The sequence below is a fragment of the Zerene cesonia genome, chromosome Z, assembly GCF_012273895.1.
Source record: "Zerene cesonia ecotype Mississippi chromosome Z, Zerene_cesonia_1.1, whole genome shotgun sequence".
In the NCBI taxonomy this organism is placed as follows: domain Eukaryota; kingdom Metazoa; phylum Arthropoda; class Insecta; order Lepidoptera; family Pieridae; genus Zerene; species Zerene cesonia.
In genome coordinates, this window is record NC_052122.1 from 5,827,062 (window position 1) to 5,853,993 (window position 26,932).

At 32.1% G+C, this 26,932-nt stretch overlaps 1 protein-coding gene across 10 annotated transcripts in view; it reads right to left on the reverse strand.

Moving 5' to 3' along the window:
- The window catches only part of LOC119835803 (basement membrane-specific heparan sulfate proteoglycan core protein-like), a 102,138-nt gene that overhangs the window by 25,886 nt on the left and 49,320 nt on the right, over positions 1–26,932 (reverse strand). For 6 of the 10 annotated variants that reach the window (XM_038360806.1, XM_038360805.1, XM_038360803.1 and 3 more), the window contains exons 11-13: positions 3,564–3,674; positions 3,109–3,219; positions 404–523 (exon numbers count right to left, since the gene is read on the reverse strand). In XM_038360806.1, coding sequence (XP_038216734.1) covers positions 404–523; positions 3,109–3,219; positions 3,564–3,674 — 342 coding nt within the window. Of the gene's footprint in view, positions 1–403; positions 524–1,043; positions 1,269–1,829; positions 1,935–3,108; positions 3,220–3,563; positions 3,675–12,133; positions 12,364–25,435; positions 25,537–26,932 lie in introns of those variants that run through there. The other 4 variants (XM_038360808.1, XM_038360809.1, XM_038360810.1 and 1 more) reach the window with 4 other exon arrangements.

Consider the following 26,932-nt stretch of genomic DNA (forward strand, 5'->3'; position numbering starts at 1 on the left):
AGGAAACACGTAAAATTATAAAATAATACGTCACGAAGTGTTTGTAAAACATGCTACAAATTAAATCGCCGTTTGCTAAACAATTTGCATTGCAATTATTACATACAGATATAATTTTCGCCAATGACACAGGTTTTATAAATTAAAACTAGTTAAGACTAACTTAATTAATATGTTTTTTTTTTGTTTTACGGTGGCCACCGACTATATAGTTGAAAACTTTGAGTATTATGGATGTTCAAACTCACTTTCATAATTGTTTAAGGTATTGTAATGAAATATATTAGAAGTATTTAATCAGTCAAGTAATCTTTGCTAACACACAACTAAATTATGTCTCATTATAAATACATAACATATTGAAATCAGTTATGCAACGCCAAATAGAAAACTGCGTATTTACCAGAGCAACCCTCTTCATCTTCACCGTTGTCGCATTCGGGGTTGCGATCGCATCGCTTGGCACAGCGAACACTTGAACCAGGGTCGCATGTGAAGCTGGCTGGTGGACAAGACTCAGCATCTGCAATATTGTTATATTATAACTTATGCTTTGTTATACGAAGGATCTAGCAAAGTTCGACAAATCAAAACACACTAAATGATGCGAAAACAAAGAAATGGAACACAAAATTTTGAAATCCATTTGCGTTAAAAAATCCCTCTAGGAAGCATGGTTATTATACATTCTTCAAAGTTTGGGTACAAGCTTACAACCTTTAAATACAACAATCTTCAAACGATTTACACACACCAAGTAGCTACACTTATTATATACTGCTTACAGATCTAGAATATTATAAGAAATAAAAACTCCGTGTATACTTACATTGGTAGAATGTCTATGGTGCGAGACTTACAAACAGTCATGCAAACAATCAAAACATACACATGCTTAGTTGTAGAGTTAGAGTAAATGTGGGCAAGTTAAAGTTCTATGTAGGTATTTCCATAAATATTTTGTATTATCAGCGTGGTGTTATAAGAGTTGTAATCCTTCAAACGTTATTCACAACCGGACCATTTCGTTCCGGACTACTTACCGCAATTGTGTTCGTCTTCGCCTTGCGGATGGCAATCTTTGTGACCGTTACACCTCTGAGCAATATTAATACAAGAGCCATCTCGGCATTGGAATTGATCCCTTTTGCAAGGGCAATTCTTTTCGTCTGAACCATCGTCACATTCCACTGTCCCATTGCACCAAGAATCAGCCTTAACGCATTGTCCGCTCGAACATTTATATTGATAAGCCATGCATATTGTGCCTGTCATAATATAATGCGTAAACCATAACCAATACAATTATAACTAAATTTTAAATCAATTTCGTAGCTGTCGTTGTTACTCAGTTACTCAGTGTTTTAGTTGAAGTTGCATAGAGTCATGTATAGATTTTGTAATAATATTAACTATTAGCGCTGTTATTATACTGAACAAAAACGTGACAACAATATAAAAATGTCATTGTCATGTGAAATATCACAGCTAATTATAATTTGGTCGTATGATTGAATTTCAGAAGAAAATCAAAATAACAATATGTCGTTGTGAGAATTATGTTTGCAAAATAAATAAGTGATTTTAACATTTAGCAATGAGTAGAATTTGTCTGTTTAACTGTTTCGATCATTCGTTTGAGAAGGTAAGATGCATGTTTGGTACATATTAGTTGTAATGTAAATAAAATGCAAGCAAATTAACCATCATGCTAAATATGTAAAATGGGCTAAAAGTCAATATAACCGTTATCACTGAAGATAACGGTAAACTACAATTTTAATAAAAAAAAAAACGGTCAGGATACAAATTTTGAAAAAGATGCAAACCGTAAACACAATCTTGTTCATCAGAACCATCCTGACAGTCACGTGTTCTGTCACACTGTTTAGACCTGGGAATGCAGTAGCCATTGTTGCATTTGAAGTCATCTTCACCACACGCTGACCGGTAAAAGAAAAGGCAAAACCTGAACTAACCATTTAAGAGGCAAGTTGAAAAACAGACAACGTACACGAGTAATGTGTGAACAAGTATGTGGAAGTGGAAGTACCGATGAAGATGAAGTTTCGAAAGGCACTGAACAGGGAAAATAAGAACAACAAAAAGAATGATGGCGAGAAATAAGAGACGAAGGATAACAAATTGATGTAAACTGAGATCGAAACGATGTGGTTTAGTAAGAGATGAAACGGAAAAATACAAGTTACCGAATGATCGACACTTACGACAATTCTGTTCATCGGAATAATCCCCAGGATCACAATCGTATCGACGATTGCATCGTCCCTTTTCTGGTATTAGCTTGCCACCTCTGCATCTAAAGTATCCCTTTGCTGTAAATACATGCGAAGCTAATCATAATATGTTCATCCAAAGTTTCGATGGTGATTAAAACATGCACAATTATCCGAAATGCTTCACAAGCATCTCGAAAAAAGTAAACTTTATACCGGTGAATAAAATTTTTAGACAATACGTCCAATATTGTTAACACATGCTGTGAATATTTCTATCATCTGGTACTTTGTAATCATACTATGAAATTATTAATAAACGAAGGTAGTAAAAATTTATTAGTAGTGCTTTCGTGCTATGTGCCTTTTAAGCGTAGAATAATATGTATATAATCAAGCATTTAACGCTTACCAACGCAATTCCTCTCATCGGATCTATCTGTCGGACAATCGACACGACCGTCGCAACGCTGACTGCGTTTGATGCAACTTCCGTGATCACATTGCCATTGATTAGAGCGGCATGCTTTAAAATATATTTATAAGCGTATTGTTCAGTGAACCTCGAATATATTTTGCATTTATTCAAAATATGTGTAGGTACTTACGACAGTCAATCTCATCACTGCCGTCTCGACAATCTCTAAAGCCGTCACAGCGAAGGAGGACAGATATGCAAGATCCATCGTGGCAATGAAACTTGCCTCTATCCTTGCATACATGATGACCGGACCAGACTAGCAATCGATGAACTTACCGTTTCCAAAACATAACGCAGCGTGCGTGAAAGTTGCGTGTTATTAGAAGAAATTCGAGCAAAAAGGATATATTATATCCATTTTATTGTTTTCATTCAGATTTGTGTGCTTACCACAGTTGTATTCATCTGATCCATCTGCACAGTGTCTGACATTGTCGCATCGTTTCCTGCTTTCAATGCAGGAGCCGTCGTCCTGGCAGCGGAATTCATCAGCGCTGCATTCTGTAAATAATAAAAAAAATATGATACTAAGTATCTAAAAAAAATTGCTGAAAAATAAGACCCTAATCCTTAAGTTCATTGACTTGTTGTTTATGTTATGTAAAACATTTGAATAATCCTGTTTCGAATGCATGAAATAAATAACTATAATTCTATTATTATTAAACCAATTCCGCAGATACCAATTATTTTTTAAAATCTACAAGCTGTTTACTCCAGCTGAGTGGATAGTTCGTAATCAAGACGTAATTTGTTAGGTTCTGTTCCGCCGCCGAGTTATAAGTGATGTAACTACCTTAAGCGTTCAAAGGGCTTACACGATAAGCGTGAAATAAATAACTCACCGCAAGCTATCTCGTCTTCGCCCGATGGACAGTCCACGACGCGGTCACAACGGCGAGCTCCTTCAATACACTTTCCATTGCCACAACGGAAATCATCGTTGCCGCAGGATTCTGTAAACAACGAGAAAAAAATACGGTCAACAAAACTTCAATATTCACGCACACACTCATCCAGGGACACATGTAATACTGATAACTAGCATAATATGTAGGTACATACTAGAAATACATTATAAATAAAAAGTACCGTGTATTACATTAAAACTATGTTATTTGTAACTAACAACATTTTTATACAAAAGTAAACGTTTAATTTGCTATGATAACTCGACGATCAACCGCACTTTGTGTATACATTAAAAGTTAAACGTGTTGAATCGTACTAAAATTGACTAGATGGCGTTACTGAGGCTGAATCCGACACAAATACAGCTTTGAGAAACAAAGTTTACTTAGTGATACGAATATTTGTACAAACTGTGTGAAACTTTAAAAACTTTCAAGCTATACACCGTATTTCTGCAGCTAATTGGTGTATCTTTTAATAATTACTTGTAATGTTTACGTTGTGCATTGAATTATGCAATAATTACATACCGCAGTTTAAAAATTGTACGACGTTATTTTCATATCAATACTGTCCGAAACGATTCTAAATGCTGATCACAAATATCGAATATCGAATCATGGTAACTCAAACAAAATGGCAAATGATTGAAATTTACAACCCACAAATCCGCGGGCTGTCAACGCTCCGCGATCACGTAACAGTCATACAAACATGTTTGAATAAATCTACGGCAAAATGTAAGTAAAACGCGCCTTAACACGGAGATTCTCTAGCAATTTTTTTCCTCGTATAACATTTTCAGGAGCACCTTTTGTATCGTTAACATTCTGCGGACGCAGTCGGCCTACGTGATATACTTATCACCGTATTCTAAATAGGTCCAAGTTTCCAGTTAAAATACCTGTCAACATTAAAAACTTAGACGTTGGACTTTAGTCTCTAAAGATTCGAGATTATCATAATGTCTTGTATTATAATAGTGCTTTTTATATAGGAATTTTATTGTTTCGTGTAATAACCGCTTGTCAAACCGGGATAAAAAGTAGTTTATGACACACACAAATATTGTGGCTTTCTACTAGTAAAATATGAGATTTCAGATTCAAAATCAGTTCAGTAGATATGTTTTATGTACTTCTTACAATCTCATAAACTCACATATGTTATATATAATAATATAACTACATATTGTAATTGTGATTATGTGCCCTTGTTTTAACGAAATTTAAACACTTAATAAAAGCTGTAAATTTAATATTAAATTCGCGCTTAATATAGCTAGTAAATATGTAAATGACACTTATGCATCCGTAGATGGTCTGCTATTATGCGTACATTAAGGTTCAAGATAGTATCTACTCTGAGCTGGAATGGATGACGCAGGTATTAAACAATTTAGGACATGGGTATTGGTTCTAAGATCTCAGATAACGTATTTTCATTGTAAATTGATTGATCGAATTGCAATTGTCTTACACCATTGTAGGTACCATAGCCCTATATACACGAGAAATTATTATTTTAGGTAATCCCATTTTATGGTTTATATTAAAATAGGGTAATATGCTATGGTATCATGTGAATATTCTTATAAAATAGGGGTGGAAAGATTTATGGGACGGCGTTACAAAAAACGACGAAGGTTGTCATTTTTTGTGTATTTCTATTTATTTATACCGACTATTTTCCCATCACGAAATTAATAAGTCCGTGACACTTGTCTTGATATTTTAGATCAAGTAGTATATATATATATATATATATCTATAATCGTTGCGATCCTTTTATTATTATAAATGCGATAGTGCGTTTCTTTGTATTTTCGTCGCAACGGAGCTATTTTATGATACGGATGGGATTTTTGTATCTGGAGATACTTTTGAGCCTAGATAGTCATATGGGTTTTTTTACCACCGTTTCCAGGGCAATTTTTTTAACAACACTTGATAAGAACGCGGGAGGAAAGTTGGCGAATAAAAAATTAAGTCGTTTAATTTTTGGATGGCGGTGTTCAGAAATAGTCTCTTTTTACGGTTATACTAGCTGTGACCCGCGGTTGAAACCGCGTAAGTCCGTGTCCCGTAGGAATATAGGTATAAAAAGTGCCTATGTGTTATTTCAGTTGTCCAGCTATCTACGAAGCAAAATAGTATTATTATTCACCAATAGATGTCAGGAAAAAAAAAACACGAATAAAACACGAATATGACATTTTCTAAAAAAAATTCCTAGCTAGATCGATTTATCGCCCCCGAAACCCTCTATATACTAAATTTCATGAAAATCGTTGTAGCCGATTCCGAGATTCCAATTATATATATACAAGAATTGCTCGTTTAAAGGTATAAGACTTTAACATTAAAGCATGCACTATTTAAAAACATATGGAAATACGAACACAAAAAACAAAAAATAGGCATATCCAATTCTGATCACATCGATGGCACTAACGAAATGGCTTCCAAACAAGGCGAATTCCACAAATAAATTAAACTGTGTTATAAGTAGTCGGCCTGCACCAGGCACAGCCTGCCCCTTATTACCAAATTGTCCCCGACGTTTTACGTGAGCCCACTTCTTTAGTCGCTTAGTACTTTAACTAGGACAGTTACAGCGAAGTTAGGATTGATTATTGGACGTAAGTTATTACATCTTAACATGCGCTTCAGACATTACTTAATATCTGGAACTGATCGCTAAATACAACTTATGAGTTGTAAACTTTAGCTAAAGCAGAATTTCAGTAAGATTTATTGGGATTCGAAATGAAACTAACTACCAATTATTTGAAAAATATCTTGTTTCATGGAAACGTGTTACAATTTTACCGTAACTCTGTATGACACTTATTTTTTTACTTAATCAATTTCTGTTGCCTTTATTATATTGCAAAATATTGCAAAGCAAAATTTTAACTGTTCTCATCGAAAAAACATTGTCGTCAATAACAATAAAAATTAATTACAGATTTTATTAAACGAAACATTGTTGTAAAAACGTTTCATGCTTAAAATAGATTACTTAAAATTTTTACCCAGCGATCAACTGAGTTTCAGTTCTTTGCATTACCACCGAATACTAAACACTTCTTACTACGCATCTTATATCTTTAAACGAGCAATTCTTGTATATATATATATATATATATATAATTGGAATCTCGGAATCGGCTCCAACGATTTTCATGAAATTTAGAATATAGCGGGTTTCGGGGGCGATAAATCGATCTAGCTAGGAATCTTTTTTAGAAAATGTCATATTCGTGTTTTATTCGTGTTTTATCGACTTAAACTTACTTTTTTAACAAATAGGAGGCGTTTGAGTCCCTATTTATTATGACACTTCCTGACATCTATTGGCAAATAATAATACTATAAATGCGAAAGTTTGTGAGGATGGATGTATATGTATGTGTGCGTACTATTTCACGCAAAATCTACTGAACCGATTGCAATGAAATTTGCTTCATAGATAGCTGGACAACTGAAATAACACATAGGCACTTTTTATACCGATATTCCTACGGGATACGGACTTACGCGGTTTCAACCGCGGGTCACAGCTAGTTACAGTTAATAACAGTTAATGTAAATAAAGGAAGTGCTTTATTTATTTGTGGGTATCTCTTATTTGCATGCGTAGTCTCCCACAGATTTCTTAACATATGAAAAAAAAACACGGCGGCTTGTATAAATCCCATTTGATTTAGTTATATTCTCCAGTTCAACGAAATCGTAGAAATAGCTAGAGAATTTGTTTCAACTAAATTGTCATAGACGTGATTATACGTCATATATAGAGCATAATTTACAAAAACCTTGCTGTATCTTACAAAATGAATAATACTCAGATTTTTACGTCTCAAACATTTAGAAATTAAAAACTTTTTAACACTTTACAGCGAGCGTGGTCTGGTCTGGTGGTCTCCCCGTGACCAAGCTCGCTGTAAAGTGTTCGAAACGTTGGGTTGATAATATAATGAATAAATCGCGTTTAAAATTCGTTAAAAAATTTTTAATTTCCAAATGTATAAAACTCGCTTAAAATCAAACACAAAAAATGCTACGTCTCAAACATGTTTTTTTACGAGTGAATTCCTTTCGTCTTCTCGCGCTGATACCATGAGACTAGGCTATTCAACTTATTTGTTTTAATTCCATCATATGTGGAATAGAACATGCTTAGGCACTGATTGAGTCAGCTTGCACACCTTCACAGAAGATCAAAGTGTTACAGTATCATGTGAATGCTAATGTATTTTAGTCGTTGAGTTGTGGAACTGGAGGCCCATTTCCTTTTCCTCACCCCTTGCAGCCTTTCATTCCATCAATCCTTTCAATATGCCTTATTTTTTTTTAAGCGGGCAATGCCATGCAGAGGTTCTGCCTCTGCAAATGTTCATGAGAGGAGGTGATCGCTTACCATTTCGCAGTTGCCCGCTATGACTTAAAAAAATCCACTAAAATTGATTATCCACTAATGGAACTTGTCGTTTCGCATACATAGCATAATACAGTATAAGTTCTGATCACTGATGGATGGACTAATTGAGTTATTGGTTAATGACAACAACTAATATTATATTAAGGATGATTATTGGCTAGAAATTTGCGGATAGTAGGTATGAAATACGACAATTATTATATAATATATAATTTTCATATATCGTATACATAAGAGAATATCATTTATAATCGAACTGTGCTTGCGCAGTAAGTTTATATTTATAAAATATTTTTTTATGCTGTCATCGTAACATGATGCTAATATAAATAAATGTATGTTCCATATACATACTTAGTAATATTTCAATATAAATCATCTTCAAAATACGATTATTAAAATCAACAATACATTACAAGTTCTTCGAAAGTGTCTTCTTCCTAAATTTTAATTAAATTGAACTATATCCAATATATATAATCAGTGGACGTCAAAATACAGCGGGTCCACAATAAAACCAACCTATTTGTACATCGTTAGAGAAAATAACCGACACAATAGTAATTGATAAAATATGCAAAACAAGCGTATTATGGTTTTGCGATTTAAAAGAGCTTTGTTTGGCATCTGCTTGACATTATTCTCTGTATATTTGTGTGCGATGAAGCTGTATATTATTTACTTCTAGTTAAGTCAAATTTTATATGATTTTTCTTTGCATTGAATTTGTTGCTCGCAATGAGGAATATTAAGATAATCTAATTCAAAGGCATATGAATAGGTTGACCGATAACTGCTATGTTGTTTTGTTCAAGAATAGCCCCTGTACCGGACAGATTGACGGACATCTGGAATACGTACAATGACAGTTAAATTTATCGTGCGAAACTAGAACTGTGTTTTATTTATTCTGAACATGCACCTTGTAAAATTAAAGCAGATTAAAAAGACTAGACGTAGGTACCTGATTATGATATACGTAATGTACATGTACATGTACGTTCGACATCGTAAAAGTACGCTTCTATCATGTTAATAACATCAAGTAAAATCGGTGGTTAATCTTTCGTGAACTCCGGCGGGTCGTTTCGCAAAAAATAGAATGCCTTTAAATGCATCTATTACCATCATAATACTGGCATTAGCCATTTCGTTGATACTCATACATTTTTGTCGTGATTAACATAAATATTTTATTTCTTAGCCAAAGCGTATTGACGTCTTTATTTTGATGAATTATTTCAAGCATGTCACATGTGCCTGGAACATATGTGTTTTTTACCGTACGCACATCGACGTTAATGCGCCTATTAACTATATAATAGTATCTTAGCTTTAGACTTATTGAAAAACCCACCTCTTTGTGGCAAACAACGAGTGTGACACAAAGGGGCCATGAATATTAAACAGCTTCGTCTCATCAGATCAATTACCTCGTGACCAAGTCGGGATATCAAATAAAAGAAGATCAGTTTTATAATGCTTAGATCTTAATTTGTTACGGAATATTCGCGTTATCCGTCTCGCTAACCTTCGCCCTCCAATACTGCAGACATTGTTCAATTTTCAAAAGTACACTAAATGCAGTTGAATTTAAATAATTTAAACGACTTTAACGCATTATTAGTCCGAACGGAGCGAGTTTTGAATTAGAATGTAATTAAATTAAGACAATATGTGTCGATTTCTTATCTTTCGTAGAAACCAATACTATATATTATAGATAATTATAGTCTTTTAAGTTAAAGAGCCGATGTTACACGTTAATATTGAAAATACAATGACGGATGATATATTCGTATGCTAGTGCTATAGGGACGGTGTGAGGGCGCGAGGCAATTCATATCAACTGTCACAATCATGCATCCGACAGCACTCTTTACAGCACTAGATGATTTATTTATTTGTTAGCACCCACTGACCAGTTCAATACGTTTCAAGGAATTGCAGGCCGAGTGCTATAATCGAAGACACATTGTTCGATAGCTCATCGTTTATTTTGTGCACCGGGCTACAAATTGACAAAAGCTTCACATTATTAATAACTAAATTAAACGAAACTCATTTACTACGAATGTTTTTATAGTGCTCTTTTGTTGTTGTGCTATTTGAGATGCTTATTCATTTGTCTACCCCTATAACAGATGATACACAATAAACAGTTGTAGAAACAATTATGTTTTGCGGACGAATTGTTATGCGGTCCGCAATCTGATTATACCACGCCCCCAAGCCCCAGCCATAGAAATAAATTGCTGTTAGACTTGATTATAAAATATAAAACATGGATATAAAGTGTGTGATAAAAAACGTCAATAGCTCTTAGGGTTTTTTATACCAAGTATACATCCGATAACTTTCGAAATTTACAATAAAATAAGCAATTGAAATTTGTATGACTTATCACAATTTTTAATTATTTTGCTGCCTATTATTTTGACCAAGTGTTATGACAGAGTTGTAAGTTTTAAATTTTTATTCGCAAATTCCCTATTGTTTCCGATTGCGTTATAATTATCGATGGATTCCAAAGTTATGACTTGCGAAGCAATAAAATTAGCACATTTAATATAAACTCATAAAACAGATTTAGTTTTGGGTTAATAAAAATTAAACATCTTACTTTACTGCACGTTCGTAAATACAGTGACCCACATAGCTGTTGTTCTCTTTAATTTTAATGTACGTACCTACAGTAGGCTATTTCGATCGTATTGCAATATGAAACTTATAGACGACGTTCATGTCAATAATTATTCTAAATACCCCAACCAATATAATAAATGTGAAAGTCACTCTGTCTGCCTCACATTTTTACACCTAAATCAAGATAGTTTGAGATATAAGTAAGAACAAAAGTTACTTTTTATCAATGTTATAAATAGAAAAGAAAAAAAAAACCCAGTACACATCACCAAGTGAATTATAGAAGAGAAGTAATCGTGTTGTACGTGGTCCTAAATCTTAGATTATAGTTAACAACAACTTCTGTGATACATTTTAATACCATTAAACATTTTGTATTTATTGATATAATTATTTCTTGTACTTAGAATGGATAACTGATTAATTAAGTAATTTATAAAATTGATACGCCATGCAACTACTCTATAATATTAGGATCGATAGTTCGCGATGTTTTAACGATACATATGTTTTTAAATGAAGTTTTTGCATTGCGTTGCAAATATTATAATTTAAAAGACGTGGCAGATAAATGTGGAACGGATTCTATAAAGTTAGTTAAACGTTTCTATGGATAGTTATTTTAGAGTTACCTTTAATACAAGTTATGCCATACTTAATTTGGAATTTTTTGTCTATCCATACAATCAGTATGATAATACCAATTTTATTTCTTAGTTCGTTAATGAATGATGCTAAACATTTTCAGGTTCTTAGCAACACGAATGAAAACAATTAATTGATGATGTTATGAATACGATATCATAAGCGTAATAGATATAACCTTGTCCTTGTACTCTTCTTACTAAAAATGTTTTATGGAATGATACGATTACTGTGTTATTATATCATACCTAGAATTAGAACTATACTTTCATTGGTAACAAAACATACGGTATGGAATGGTAGATAACAACGTTCGTGAAGGTAATGTAATATTTTAAAAGTAGGTAATATACTTAGGTATACCTTAATTACTTAAAGCATAAACAGATCAGAAAATAGTAGGTACAACATATAAAGGCTAAGTTGATTTGACAATTTTGGTATGTAAGTATTTATTGATTAGAACATTACTTTTAATATGGTTCAACACGGCCTTTATATGTAGCTACTTATCCTGTTTTATTGAACAATATTCATTTATTTGACACTTAGTGCACTTACATAGCAGATTGTTATATTTCTGAAATATTTTGGAGATGTCCTTTATAGACGAAACAGTATCACTGGAATGTATACAGTTTTAATGAAAGTTAAAAATATATATAAAGTCTTAATGTCGCTTCTCATCAAACTATATGAAATTTGCAGGGAAATCTTCATGCGGTGTTAAGATTTTGTTAGAGAATAATATTAGAGATATACTTACGTCTGATGATGTTCTGAGCACGAAGCGTGGCGAAAGAAACTAACAGGCTGAGGGACAAGATTGCCCCTTTACTTATGATCATTGTAAACACTCGTTTATCGCATTTATTTGGATTTCACTATAGCGTCGGGTTTTTAAATCTGTTAGAAGAATTATAACAGTATCCCAATTTTAATACAATAAATTATGAGTCCTTCTAATATTTATCGTGTCTTAGAGTTTTACGGATGCTATACGCAAATATCATGTTTTAAATTAGATTTATTTTACTAAATCACATGATGAGATGTTCGTGGACATGGAGTTGATATAATCATTTGATTTTTATTTATAAAGATATGTCAATTATTTTAAACTTTCGGCAATTTTACATAACCACTTTGTAGCGGTATTTTAACAGGACATATAATTTGGCTTTTATTTATATAAAAATAAGAGTCATGTAAATTAAAAGTGGACCCAAGACGATAGACTTAGCCATACATCACCAAATCAAATAACTATATTAGGGCAACGTTATTGCATCACATTTAAAACTTGAGAAAAACGATCACGTCATAATCATACTAGATAAAGGTATAATTAAAGTACACTCAGTCAAGGTTGATGAGCATTTTCGTGTTATCAAAAAGATAAAAATCCGAGTGGTCCGCTAAGCCAAGATGTTTCGTTTTGGGGAATACTTCCTAAATACATCATTATTATAATTACGTACCAGAGATACTATGGCAAGGATCTGTGAATAAAACACGATTTGACGTTTTGAAGAGTTTTGAGGTACTCCTAAAGAAGGAAACGGAGTTAAATGTATATAATATTCTACAGGTATCATCTAGTCAATTTTACCTAATAAATGAATTTTAATTATTAAACTATGCACAACTTTAGATGCTTCAAATTGTATTATGTCATCGTTGAGAATATCGGTAAAATTATATGGGATGTTTTATTTATGCTAATGAGATGATGACGTGATAAACATCAAACATACTGTGAATATAAGACATTCACATATAATGTTTTAAAATAAAACACTAGCCCTTGAATCTGTAACATCTGGTGTTCATTTCGCAAGTCATAATGGATATGTTTACTAAAAATGATGGAGGTATAAAAATAGTGGATACGAATAAACATGCATAACACACGAACCGTTGTAAAATTTAATTATTTTCGTTTTATATCTATTACTCGGTATTAAAATTTAATAAATATCACACGCTTCTATTCGAGTACCTACGTTTGGTCTCCGTATAACTATAAATATAGATAGATTCATTCTGAGAACTCTCAAGACCATATGTAACTGAAAAGTCTATCTTCCTTCTGATTAATAGAGAAATAGAGATATAAAGACAATACAAGAAAATGTCGCTTACGCTTAAATACATAAAACAAAGATCACAAGAGTCGTGTTACTCACGGCGTGGGAATAAAAATAAAATTTAATTCGCAATACATTCAGTGGACATGTGTTAGATGTTTTTTTTCATTCAGACAAACATTATTATTTGTCGTTATTATCCAGTGTTGTGAATAGCGATTGAAGAAGATACTCATTTCGGTAATTAAATTGATGCGTGAAAATTCAGAAAAAATATCGTGTTATTTCTATTTTTATGATCAAAGTAAGTTGAAAAGGTAATTTTCTGATAAATTAATATTTTCATGAATTTATTGTTCCTGGTTAATGTAGATATGTGATAACACTATCTAGTAACAATTATTATTAATAAAAACTTAACCATTATAATCAGAATAGGATTACAATGGAACCACACGGAAGGTACCCGCTTCCAAGTAAAAAATTAATTTTAAATTAATTCATAGAAATCGGTTCACCCAGTCCAAAGTATTGAGGAAAAAACCAAGGAAGATCAGAGAAAATAGCCTGCTCTTTTTTTGAAGCCGGCGACCACTTCTGCATAAACTGAAGATGACTGTATGTCATCTTGAGTATTGTAATACTTCAAATATGACATTGAACTCAATGATGTGGTATTAAATCAATTGGCTGTTGTCAAAGATTAATTATTATTAAATGCCGAAATTGTTTTTGATTTAAAGCATATTTACACGCGATGTCATAAGGTACTCTTTGCATCAGCATATGTTTACAAGAAAAAATCGTCTCGTGAAAGTATGCCATCCATTTTCCGTCTAGGTGACAAAAAGCTCATACCAATCAGTAGTTGTGCACAAACATGTTTCTACAGATATATTGATTTTTGGGTTTGCAATTATAACACAAATAAACGATTTTATATTCGGCCACCAACATATTTTGGTCGTTGTTATTGCTGCGATTACAAAGCCTTGTATTAGACAAAAAGTTTTGATGATGATGAAAACCCTCGAAAGCCAAGCTTAACGTTTAGTCACAGGCGAGCTAATGTCATATAAATTGTCGAAGGAAATTGCCGACGCAACGATTATTACGATTCTAGTAAAACTTAATCAGGTATAGCCGCCACTGGATATAATGCTAAAATGAAACAAATCATTACATTAACATTACAAAGATTAAAACAGATTCTTCTGTTTTCACCGTAAAATAAAGCGTGTAAAAAGTACTGCAGATTAGTGATTTCCGTAAACAGATTTCCATAATTACAACTAGTTATTATATACTTGTACCTTTACTCCCAGAACATTAGTCTAGATAATGATTAAAAAACACCATCGTCGAATGGAATGTAAATGACGTAAAAGTGTGTTCACGTGTCAATAAGACAAAGAGTCTCCCTAATGAACGAGAACTCTCAGACTCACGGTGAGACAGGTCTCTTGTTTGCTAGTTTATGCAACATTATTATGAGAATATGAGAACAATCTTTCTAAAATCATGCAACATATCTATTAAGATAAAGAACGGACATGATCTGTATAAAATGGAGAAAACTAAAATGTATATCACTAGTATAATATTAAATTAATAAAATAAACTAAATATTGTAATTATAGTCTTAGGCATTAATAACATTTACACGTATATTTAAAAGATACTATATTTATTTCAATATACATAATTTTACCGAGGAGTTCATTCTTAAAGACCCGTCTAACCGAATTCTTTAAAACAAATTCCATTTTGGGAAATCACTTATCGACAATCGATCCGCAAACCGATGTTTACTAGTAAAATTTACGTACAGACAACGATACAAAAATATAATGTAATTGCAAAATAACATTACAGGCATCTAAAGTTCTACATTTTTGATTAAAAGTCTCATGCATAGGACAATCAAATTTTATTGATATGATACGTATGAATTTATCAGAAAAAAAGTATAGCTGTGATTAACATAATTGTCTAGCAATCCAATAACAAAAATAACGACGACGAAAGGAACGACGGCAAAAAAACTAACTGGTGACATTTGGTACGGGATCGCAAATTGCTAAAGCTCAGCATTATCAAATTTGTTTCGACAAAAATGTTTATTGCGGGACACTTATTTAGAAACTGATATTAATTTCACGAAGAGCTTCCATCGCGTGCGCATGCCATTGTGATTGCTTGTACGGTACAATTTACGAGCGAAAGTCACTGTATATTATTAAGTTTAATTTCATAATCAATTTTTATTTATTTATATATCTCTTAATCTGCTTTTAGGGTAAAATTTAAATAGATATTGTTCGAATGTTTATTTAGAATGTACGACTGTAGCCATGAGGTAGGGACATATCGTAATCAGACACATTTTTAAGTAAAACAAAATAATTTGATGCGAACAAGTAAATGCCGTGTGGAAAACACAATGCATGCAAGCATCATACATATTTTGTTGACTTATTGATATATTATAAATTGTATGTCTGCTACTTGCAAATATAAAATGCGCTTTTCAGCGAGACCGATTTCTTTCTTTTATATTTTATTAAGCATAGATTAAAGTGCGGCTTATTAAAATAACTGTAATAAAATGAGAAAGAGCCGAGAGTTAGTCGATATTGACTGTTTCATTTTTATGTTTTTAATCAGGTAGTAGTGATGAAAGATATTTCAGATGTTTGAAATGTCTTTCTACTGGGAATTTCCTATAAACATGTAGACAAAAAGCTAGTAATAAAATTCTTAAATATTTTGTGACAAATCGCACATTTTTAGAAATATGTAGTGCCTAAATCAATTGAATTATGGACACGAAAATTTACTTCAGGATTAAAATGATTCATGGTATAAAAATATCTATTTATTATATAACTTATTTATGTATCAATGTGTACTCTCAAATACAACAAATAATAAACGCTAAAGTTCATAACTTGTTAAAAGTCAGCGGTACCTAATCGGTAAATAGTTGCTCTTTATGCAAATCCTTGCGTCGTCACGACATCTGTTTGTTTTACCTTTTTGGCCCACGAAATTTATAGCATTTAATTCTTATGAAAAGTTATAATTTGCAATGATATTGAATTATGAGTTGCGCTTCTTATTCTTTAGCATTAATTGCATTGAGATAGTGTCACGGAATAAAATAACGAGTTACGGGCTTTTGGTTTTCTTTTCACAGACTTGATGTTTGGTTTAATAGAAGATAGTATTTGAACATTTGAACAATACACATTTAAAAAAGGAAATCTCCATTCATTTCATTTAATTACGCTTTTATTTATTTAAAAAACAAACGATATTCGTAAAAAATATTATTAAAGGATTATTTCTTTTACAGACACTTGTGTTATGTAAATTACGCTGTTTCTCGCACTTTTGAACTTTGATCTGTACTGTTGAACATTAAAAAAAGTCTAGTTGACTTGTGGGTTGAGGAAACTAATAAATTTCTACTGAAAACCTATGGGATCTATAGAGACGAGCCCTAACATAGCTTTATTTATTATATTCGGTATGTATTATCCTACAAATATTATAAAGGGAAAGTTTGTAAGGATGTGTGTGTGTGTTTGTTGGTCTTTCACGCAAAAACTACTGAACCAATTGCAATGAAATTTAGTACGTAGATAGCTGGACAACTGGAATAACGTATAGGCAACTTTTTATCCCGATATTCCTACGGGCTACGGACTTACGCGGGTGAAACCGCGGGGCGCAGCTAGTATTTCATAAATCTTGTTATATTTCAGACGAATACTATTCATTATGTGGAATTATCATTTGTAACGTTCCAAAATACTCGTTCTATTGCCAAAGTGAGTCCTCAGAGACCCAACAGTGATGTGGTAAACAAACGCAACACATCATCAGTAGCATGATTCATGTATTACCATGACGACAAGCTTTTGTTTTGTAAATACGCACGTATTTCTATTGTTTTTAATCTGAAAATCGCTTGATACAATATTTAAACAATTACATTACTTTTTTAAATAGTTACATGGCCAGTAAAATCTTTATGAAATTTCTGACTGAGAGAAGAATGTATGTATGTATTAATATTATATATAAAATATAGATAATATACTTCAATACGAATACATGAGACATATTTAAATAAGGGGGATTACTTTTAGATAACAACCGTTTTTATTGTTACAACAATTTCACTCAGTCTTTCGTTTAATACATTATTGTGTTTAAATATCTACAGCTTTTACAATTATAACGATGTTGTATTGTTTTTTTGTAATTGACTATTACGCAAATTAGTTTAAAATCATTGTTCAGCAATTTTGATCTAACTGTGTTCACATTAAAACACTCTTCTATAGTAAATCATATTATGTATGACACAAAGATGAATCATTTGTATCTATTGCTGCTTACTTATAATCGCATTACGTGTTTTGTTATTTTGTTATTATTATTGGTAACGGTATCAATTATTGCATGAAAATAGTTTATGCAATTATTGCAGATAAATTTATACGCAGGAAACGATACTAGGAAGTAGGATATAGAAACTCCGAAGATGCCAGAAAATATTTATCGAAGACAGGTCATACGATACGATAGAAAAAGTGACAATTTATAATTGTTTGCTCTGACAATTCGGTTGTTTATGATATTTAAAGTTTTTATTGAAACAACTAAACAGAATTCTTAAAACAAATTTCGGTTAATTTGATATTGGTTTCTAGACCGCTTGGCAAATTTGAAACTAACTTATTAATTTAGTCCTCCAGTGTTAACGAATTTGTTTTCGTTTTAATCGTCCTTCGATGCTTAAAAAGTGTTCATAATGTGTACTCTTTAAGAATTTATTTTCGAATCAAAGTCACAACTAGATATCAGATTGCACTTGCTTAGTAAAGTTTGGAGAGCAACGCCTGGATTGCAATCTTTAAGTTATAGTTACTCTACAATTCTGGAAAATCGTTCAACTTAAATTAATAAAACTTTTAACGTATCGAAATAGAAGTTGACTTGCATTTTATGTAAAGTTGAAAAACGAGTTGTGTACATACGACGACAATTTATAATAACAAATATATTCCATGCGTTAAGAATATCTTCTTTAACCTATATGTGACAGTCTTCATACCACTTCTTTAAAGCTATGACTATTCCAACACTATTCTTGTTAAGACTTATTACGCCTTTTGTATTGTCTCTATTCGATTCACAGTTTCATTAATAAAGTAATTAAACTTGGTGTTCAGTATACCCTTTATACGCTCTCGTTTATTATTTATTTACTGCAATCAAATGATCAGTCATTCGAATTAATTCAGGAATTTCAATTGATACAATATTATGTTCAAGGCTTTAATTTAGAAAGTAAAACACGTAGTTTTTCGTCAATTCAGTCAATGAGATTGATTCTTAGTGATTTGGTAAGATTTTAAAACGAATTCAACGTATCTATTCCTCAAATTAATTGTATGATCCTTTACAAGACGATCCTTCGTACAATACGAGTGTATAATAGCCTCGTACAAAAACGCTAACGAGAACGATTTAATAAATGTAAAGTTCAGTTGGAATAAATATAATCTGAGCACAGCTTTGTTAATTGGACTCGTCCATCGGCATGTCGTTCATGATTAGTGGAAACACGTCGCATTTGTATGAAGATTGACTGATGATTTGAAATGACTAGCAAGCAATAGTAGCTTTTGACACTTGCACCTTTTAACGACTTTCGTTATATTATACACTTGAAATATTAACGTATTTTTTAGGAATCTATGCTCTGCGAGTATTCCACGCGGCTTTTCTATCAAAAACATACGTAACTTGAAATGCTACCAGAAAACATGTTGGTCTTTTCTATCTATAACTTTTTTATGTTTCGTATTTTACCTTTGCTGTCAGTGTTGCAATTTAAAATGTAACTAAATTTTTTCTTTTTCGCTTTTACTAACTCCAACTTCCAGAATATTTCGACAATGACGTAACAATGAGTAAATACAATGTTTTATTTATGTCATCTTTTGAACTTTAACTTTGAAACGATGCAAATGTGATCAGGTTTGTATTTCCTAAATCAGGTTATTTACGAATGCATAGTTTACCTTGCCTGTGCCATAGAGACCTACGCAGATATAAATTTGTGGTAGATACACCTACAGTAAATTCTGCTTGACAAAGACCTATTATTTATTCGATATCAATAAATCAATCGCCTTTTTAGAATAATTTACATATTATGATATTGAACTAAATATACATGTGTCAAGTATTGGTTTAATTATCGCTATTAATGTGTTTTTTGTTTTGCAATCTAGAATGAGCAAAATATTTTTCTTCATAAAATTTTATCTTTATGTTTATTTGTTTTAAATTTTCCTCGTCAATTTTAACTATTTCTACAACTATTAAAACTCTAGCGTTACATTATAAATTGTCCTTCTATATGGTTTAGATAAGAAAGTATTCTGTAACAATTCTTTCAATAGTTCCGTACGTTGGATGAAAAAGATAAAAGGTTTCTTGAAAATCGGTCAATTTAACGTTTTAAAGATCTTGTCTTATAAGAAACGCTTACACATGTCTCTAGACAAAGAGTTAATAGTTATTGTTTGTTAAACTTTTAGTGTGTTTAACATTTACATAATTCCCATAATAAATACTAAACCAAAAACCATAGTGTATGTAATAATGAGAAATATTATTACTATACAATATTTCATTAATTTGTTCGAGACTATTAAATCGCCAACCTGCTTGAACTTTAAATATTAACACAAATGCTTATTGAGTATTGGCTAATGCAATGAATAACATTAAATCAATGTGCTATTCACACAAAATGTACCTACATAGGGAGAATTTAGTTATGTTTGTATGATAGACAAAACATTAAATGTTACCGACAATTAATATATTTCCATGCAAGTTGTGTACATTACACGACATGTATGGTAATATTATATTTATTGTCGATACAATTTACTACTTATATTTCAGCGATGAAGCAATGTGTCACAACTAGACCAAATACAATTTGCTTTAATTAAAAATACAAATGTTTATCGGTAAATGTATTAACTGGAATACATTGAATAGGCATATGCTCGATAAGCTATTTACACAACGTATGACCTGGGTTTATCTTAAGGGTCTTGTAGGGCTATTATGTCAACCGATAACTATATATGCCACACAAGTGTTAAGAAGATCTTGAAAAATAATTGCCACTGCGACCTTACGTCTCTATGTAAATCAAATAAATAAGGAGTCATAGCTGATAACCTGGTATATAAAAATAGTTGTTTTATTTAAGTTAGTTGGTTCGAAGTTTTGTAGTTTCTTATTATTTACAATCTCTTGTCATTTATAGGATCTTGCTTCTTTATTGATGTATTTAAAAATGTAACAGCACACGAGATGGCCAATACGTTATTATGATGTTAAATTAGAAACTGTTATATGATATTCTTTATTTATTGACCAAAATATAAAATTTAATTTAAAATAGTGTTCGCTGAATGATTACTAACGTGTTTATTTTTTATGAAAGTCACCTTAGATACGAAAACTATCAATAGTCAATGTGGTTGTAAAGTTAGCAACAAAATTTGTGTTATTCTACGTAAAATACAAGTACGTTCACATATCGTATCACAAACACGACGATCTTACATCAAAGTGTATTTAAATGGCGACGATAGCAAAATAACAATTTGTAAGGCTCTTAAGATGTCGTTTTGTAAAATAAACGCTCACGGTGGTAATATGTGTCTACTATATATCTACGTATATGTTTAATATCGTGCCAACTTATAATTATTTTTCTTTGAAATAGTTTAAGTATTCATTTTCACCGTGATAATATTATCGACTTTTAGCTTTTAAACGCAATTTGTAAGTAACAAATAATTTGCTCTTAACCTTTTTTATCTTTCATTAATTTTTATAGACAAACACTTAGATGCTAGATCAGAAGAAAATATAGATAGCAAGGTAGGTTAACTAGACGTTACTGATTTACGGGATTCACATAACGCCACTTAAATTTTAACTATGTTGATGATACAACAGGTGTAATGTTACATTTAAATTGACGAGCTAACGTCAAAGCTGGACTTACGAAAGCACATAAAATGCGTGGGTATTCACTGCATTAATTAGATCTTGACCAAAATGTACGAAGAATGCATCTGTATCATGTGTTGTATTTAATTAAATGATAAATATAATTTCACAAAACTAACAGCCCGTCAAATCTTGTTATGTCATAAGACATTCACGAATGATTACATTATCAGTTTTATTATTTTTATTATTGAAAATAAAGGTCAAATACAATGATACTTTGTGAGAGAAAAAAATTGTTGAACGTAACTATTACTACAAGCAATCCGAAAAAAGTTAAAGCGTTATAACTGTGACCCTTATTCATAATATACGAAAGTGTAATGGACAAGCAGCCACAGGAACATTTAACTTCACAGACATTGTATAATGAAATGAGAGCCGTTGTTATGCATACTGGAAGCGATTGAATGGGCGTTTGAATCAGGGTTGTTAACCCGCCACGATACCGTTACGTATCAGGACTGAACTCACGCGCATTTGATACATTAATGTCGGGATTGCGAACCTTTGATCTAGTCGTTTAATTACATTAAAATATGGACTCATTCGCCATATTAGAGTTTTCAGAAGCGCATACACGTCATTTATATTAATTGATACATTATATTCATTAATTTTTTATAGTATTAGTGTAAAGGCAATGATGTTAGATTAATATTTTATTACATTGTACTTAATAGAACAGGTTTTGGAATATTTTTTCTTTTATCTCGTTCCTGCCGCTTCGCGATTCCTTCTAGGGATATTGGTAACCCTATACTGCACAATTCTTTCCTTTGAATTCTATACCATTTACATTTCTAAGAAAGAGGATTTATTTGTTTTATCTCGTATCTCATGTACATGTTTAAGTATATGCATTTTTAAATTCGAAACTGAATGAATTTCAATTTGTTAACAAACAGTGATCTACGAGATCGTCTTTAATTTTGTTAGCCGTCTTTAATTGCACCTATAGAAGTAATGATATACAACCGCAATGCCTCTTTTACTTTTATATTCGATTTATTAATCGATAACACGGTTTCGAGTAAAAGCGTTCTTTGCCACTCGGTAACTAAATTGTTAACATAAGACATTAGCAGGGAACATGAAGGAGACCGGGCTTTAAATTATCGTTTTGTAAATAAATGCCACTCTGTAAACTCAACCACGTATGTTACACCTTTTGATAAAAGAAATAATGCTTGAAGTGCGTGAACTTACGCTGTAGAGGTTATCGGATTCTATTGAAGTACTGTTAGTATTGTTTATACTTTGGCTAAGAGTCAATGGGGATATTTCTAAGTAAGAGTAGATTTGTATAAACTTGATACAACCGCAACGTGAATACCTGAGCGTACTGGCATTTGTTTTGGGCTCCTTTCGCATCAGTACCTCTATAACCGCGTAGTAACTAGACGCGTAACTCGTATGACGTTCAATTCTACCACAGTACTGCGGCTAATACGTTGAATAACTCCTCATTTGAAATAACTTTTATAATATTCTTTTAGATTTCTACAACAATATATATCAAATACAGTATAGAACATTATATGTATACCAAAAATTCTATGCATAGAAAGACAATTTGAAATTAAATTTAAATAAATCGTAATGGGAGGGACAGAACCTCTCTTTTTCAAATGTCCTAATTATACAGAACTGTTACGAGCATCTTAAAGTCCTTAAATGTAGTGTGCGTTTATCTCATATTTAACAAAGCAAGTGAGAGCACCGATTTTATTCTAACCGGAGCTGCGGCGTCCAGCTTTCATGAGTTCGACATTGTTATGTGAAACCTAACGAACAATACGGGTCCCATCGAACATATCCGTTATTATATAGGTTAATTATTTACTTGGTCGTGCATAAACCTAAATAGACGGTAAGCGTATATTCATAACTAACGTCGGTTAACTGTTTCGTAGAATCTTATTTGCGCTCATGTTTTATGGTTGCTTAAAAAACTATAGTTTTCAGCGGTAACACAGTTCATAACGCATAATGTATCTGGGACAAACGCGTATTGCTTTCGTATAATACATTCTTGTATAATAATTATTGAAATGAAGGAGTTATTAATTATTGAAATGAATGCTGGAGTCTACCAAGCAACTGTAGATCGTACATAAAAAATATAAAAATGACGCACAATTAATATGCGGCCAATAAGACAGGTAGAGCTATTCTGACAAACATAAATATATTTTCCTTAATCTATTCCATGGAACAAAATATAATACAGACGAATAAATTAATGTCTGCAGATAATGAAGAAAGAGTTGAACTCGTAGTGCTACTGAATCGTTATTTAAAAATGGCAATAATATTGTATATTCGTATCGCATAAAATGTTACGTGATATTTCCAAATACAATTGGTCTTGATGGCTGATGAGCTATAAAAGGGACTGTGCCGAAATAGATTTATTTATTTACTTGTCTGCATATTCTCACGTTGGTTAAAACTACGAAATGACAGCGTAACTTCTTCCATTATTATTAAAGCTTTTTACAGTGATATGTTTATCCGGTGAGCGATGTAACTTTAGCACGAATAATATTAGATTACGGCGGCGTATTGCGCTTTCTGTCTATAGGTTAATGCGATTGTTCGATATTTTAGCGAATTGCTGCCGGAGTACATGCCTCTGAAAATAATTCGTTGAAGGGAATATACATTTTCCTACGAGTAACAATAAAACCTAACAAGCGTGTAATAAGTAATTGTTTTCTGTAAGTAAAACAAATATTGGCAGATAACATTTTAAAGTATACAGTAACCGATCGAGTACGACCTTAATTAGTTGATATTATGTTATTTCCAAATGGCATATATGCAATCGAATGCAATTCTGAGAATTAATGTTTATAAACATACGTATGTAATAAAATATTCGTTCAATCAGTATGTCTATTCATTGTAGATAATATCTATTAGCTATTGCTGAGAGAGAGAGAGAGATAAATAGAACATCAAAATATATGACATTATTTTTCGATCATGGTACTTAAAGGTTTTAACACATATTTAAATTGTTATGGATAATTAAAAATTTCCTCTTAATTATGCGTTTTGAACAGCCCAGTACGTGAAAAATTATTTCTAAAAATTTTTAATTGAAGATATTATTATTTTGAACTTATTGTAAATGAATTTTGTGTTTATTGTAAATGAATTCGAACTGCTATGGCGTTATTTTTCTACTAAGTTTAGCTTTACAGATACAAATATACTCGTTTTTAAAACCCTCCCTAATAACAATGTGAATTTAATGAGAAATAGGTATTAAAAAAATAATTTAGTGTAATGTTGATGACGACCTAGCTTGGTTAAAATAACGCGTCCACTTGTGATGATGCTATCAATTATAACATCGACTTCTGTTTGCATTGATAACAAGATTACGCGCGAAGCCTTCAAAAAACTCTCTTATTAACGTTACAATATATTCACGAGTGAATTTTAATCTTGTTATTATTTAAATTCTTTAAAAAGCCTTTTAACGTTTCCAATTAATATTTTTCTGACACGATAAATGATAATGAATTAATTAATACACTTAGCCCATTCAATATTTCTTCAATATTGTAAAATGATGCTGGTTTTAATTAGCGTAGTATAATATAATACATTGAGACAAATTAACCGCCAAAACTTAGTACCGAAGCGATTTTTCACCATTCAACTTTGCAACAAATCAGTCGAATGCCAATTTTAAGTTTTAAAACTTCGAATGCAAGTGCAGAAACGTTAGAATAAGTTTCGGCGCAGGTTTTCTTAAATTGGTGCACATCTGTGAGTGGCTAAGAAGGGAGCAGAAAAGTTGTGTCGAGTCAAGTTTGGGATACTGTCACAAAACTTACGGATGAGTGGGTGCAAACCGCGCGCTATGGGAGCGTCCGGACGGCCGGGAGAGCGGTATACGACTAGCGAGCGCTCCGCCGGACGCCTTCGCTCTCGGTTCTACGTGAACGCATTAGCAGGCATATAGTATGACGTCGAGTGCATACAAGGGTATGTCAAACCTCTCCAATACATCAACCCATCAACCCACTGACAAACTTAGCAAATCTGTTTTCCAACTCCCCAATCCGATTATAGCTTGGTGTACTCTCAAAAACCTAATAAGTTATCTGTGCACTACTTGTTACTTTAACGTACCTCATCCTTAATTTTCTTTATGATGAAAAAATATTAAGTTGACATTCACCGCGGAAAAATATATAATCAAGATTATCATTAAAAGAATAGTGGACGTGTGACATTTATTCTGAATACAGTTAGAGAGAAAATTTTCAATTAGTTCACAGCTGGATTATATAATCCTATCCGAGCTTGACATTTATTATATCTTCTTTCTTAAATCAGAGGGAATTGTAAGTAAAATAGCGTAACTAATTATTTTCAGTTCATGTTCCTCTCTGAATACAAACAATGGGAATACTTAGTCGTCTAATGAGGTAACTCAAGTCCAGTTTCATTACTGAGTAACACTTGTGAGAAGGGTAACATTCGAAGTAATGTAGGCTAGTGTCGTTTGAAACTTGGAAGTGCGACCGCTGAGTGTTACCTTGTAAAGTGTAACCTACAGAAAACTTTGTCATCGAAAACGTGTGACTGACGTGGCACTTTGTAAATTCTAAGCACCTCAATATGGGTCGTGGGGATGACTGTACTATGAATAGTTGGAGAGTTCTGCTACTTGAGATCGCGTCCGCCAAACATGAAGCCGAATCATACAGCAATATATCAAATTGTCTATAAAAAGGTACAGTGGCATAACGCGAGCCTGAAAAGGTTATATAGCTCGCATGACTGCAACTCAAACTTAATCTATATGTAACTAGAAAGTTAGTGTGTACCTAAGTTATGAAGTAAGGTTATTAAAAAACTTACAAAGTGGACGAAAACGACGGAAAATTACGTACTTTCCTTTTGTGGATACTTGATTAATCTTTCTTAATTACAATAACAATTTTGTGTATCTTTTTTTTGATAACTTCGTTGTAACTACGCCATAGATCTAAAATAGTTAGGTTAGCTTTTGCTATGGTATTGCCTTTTATTGTATTATGTTATTTAATCACCTGTAAGAAAAATAAAGGCATATTATAAGTTCATTCTATACTATATTTTAGAATCTTCCTCTAACAACTTATTACATTTAACCGGATTAGCAATGAACTCAAGTGAGAAGAAAGTATTACATAGTTAAGAGGGGTGCACAAAGTTCTTCTTGCTTTACTTACTTATACTTTTTAGATAGTTTTGCAATGCATATGTACGAGTAGATTTCGTCTAAGATTACAAATGACCCTATTTTTACGAGAAGAGATGTAAACCTGTAGATAAGTATGGTT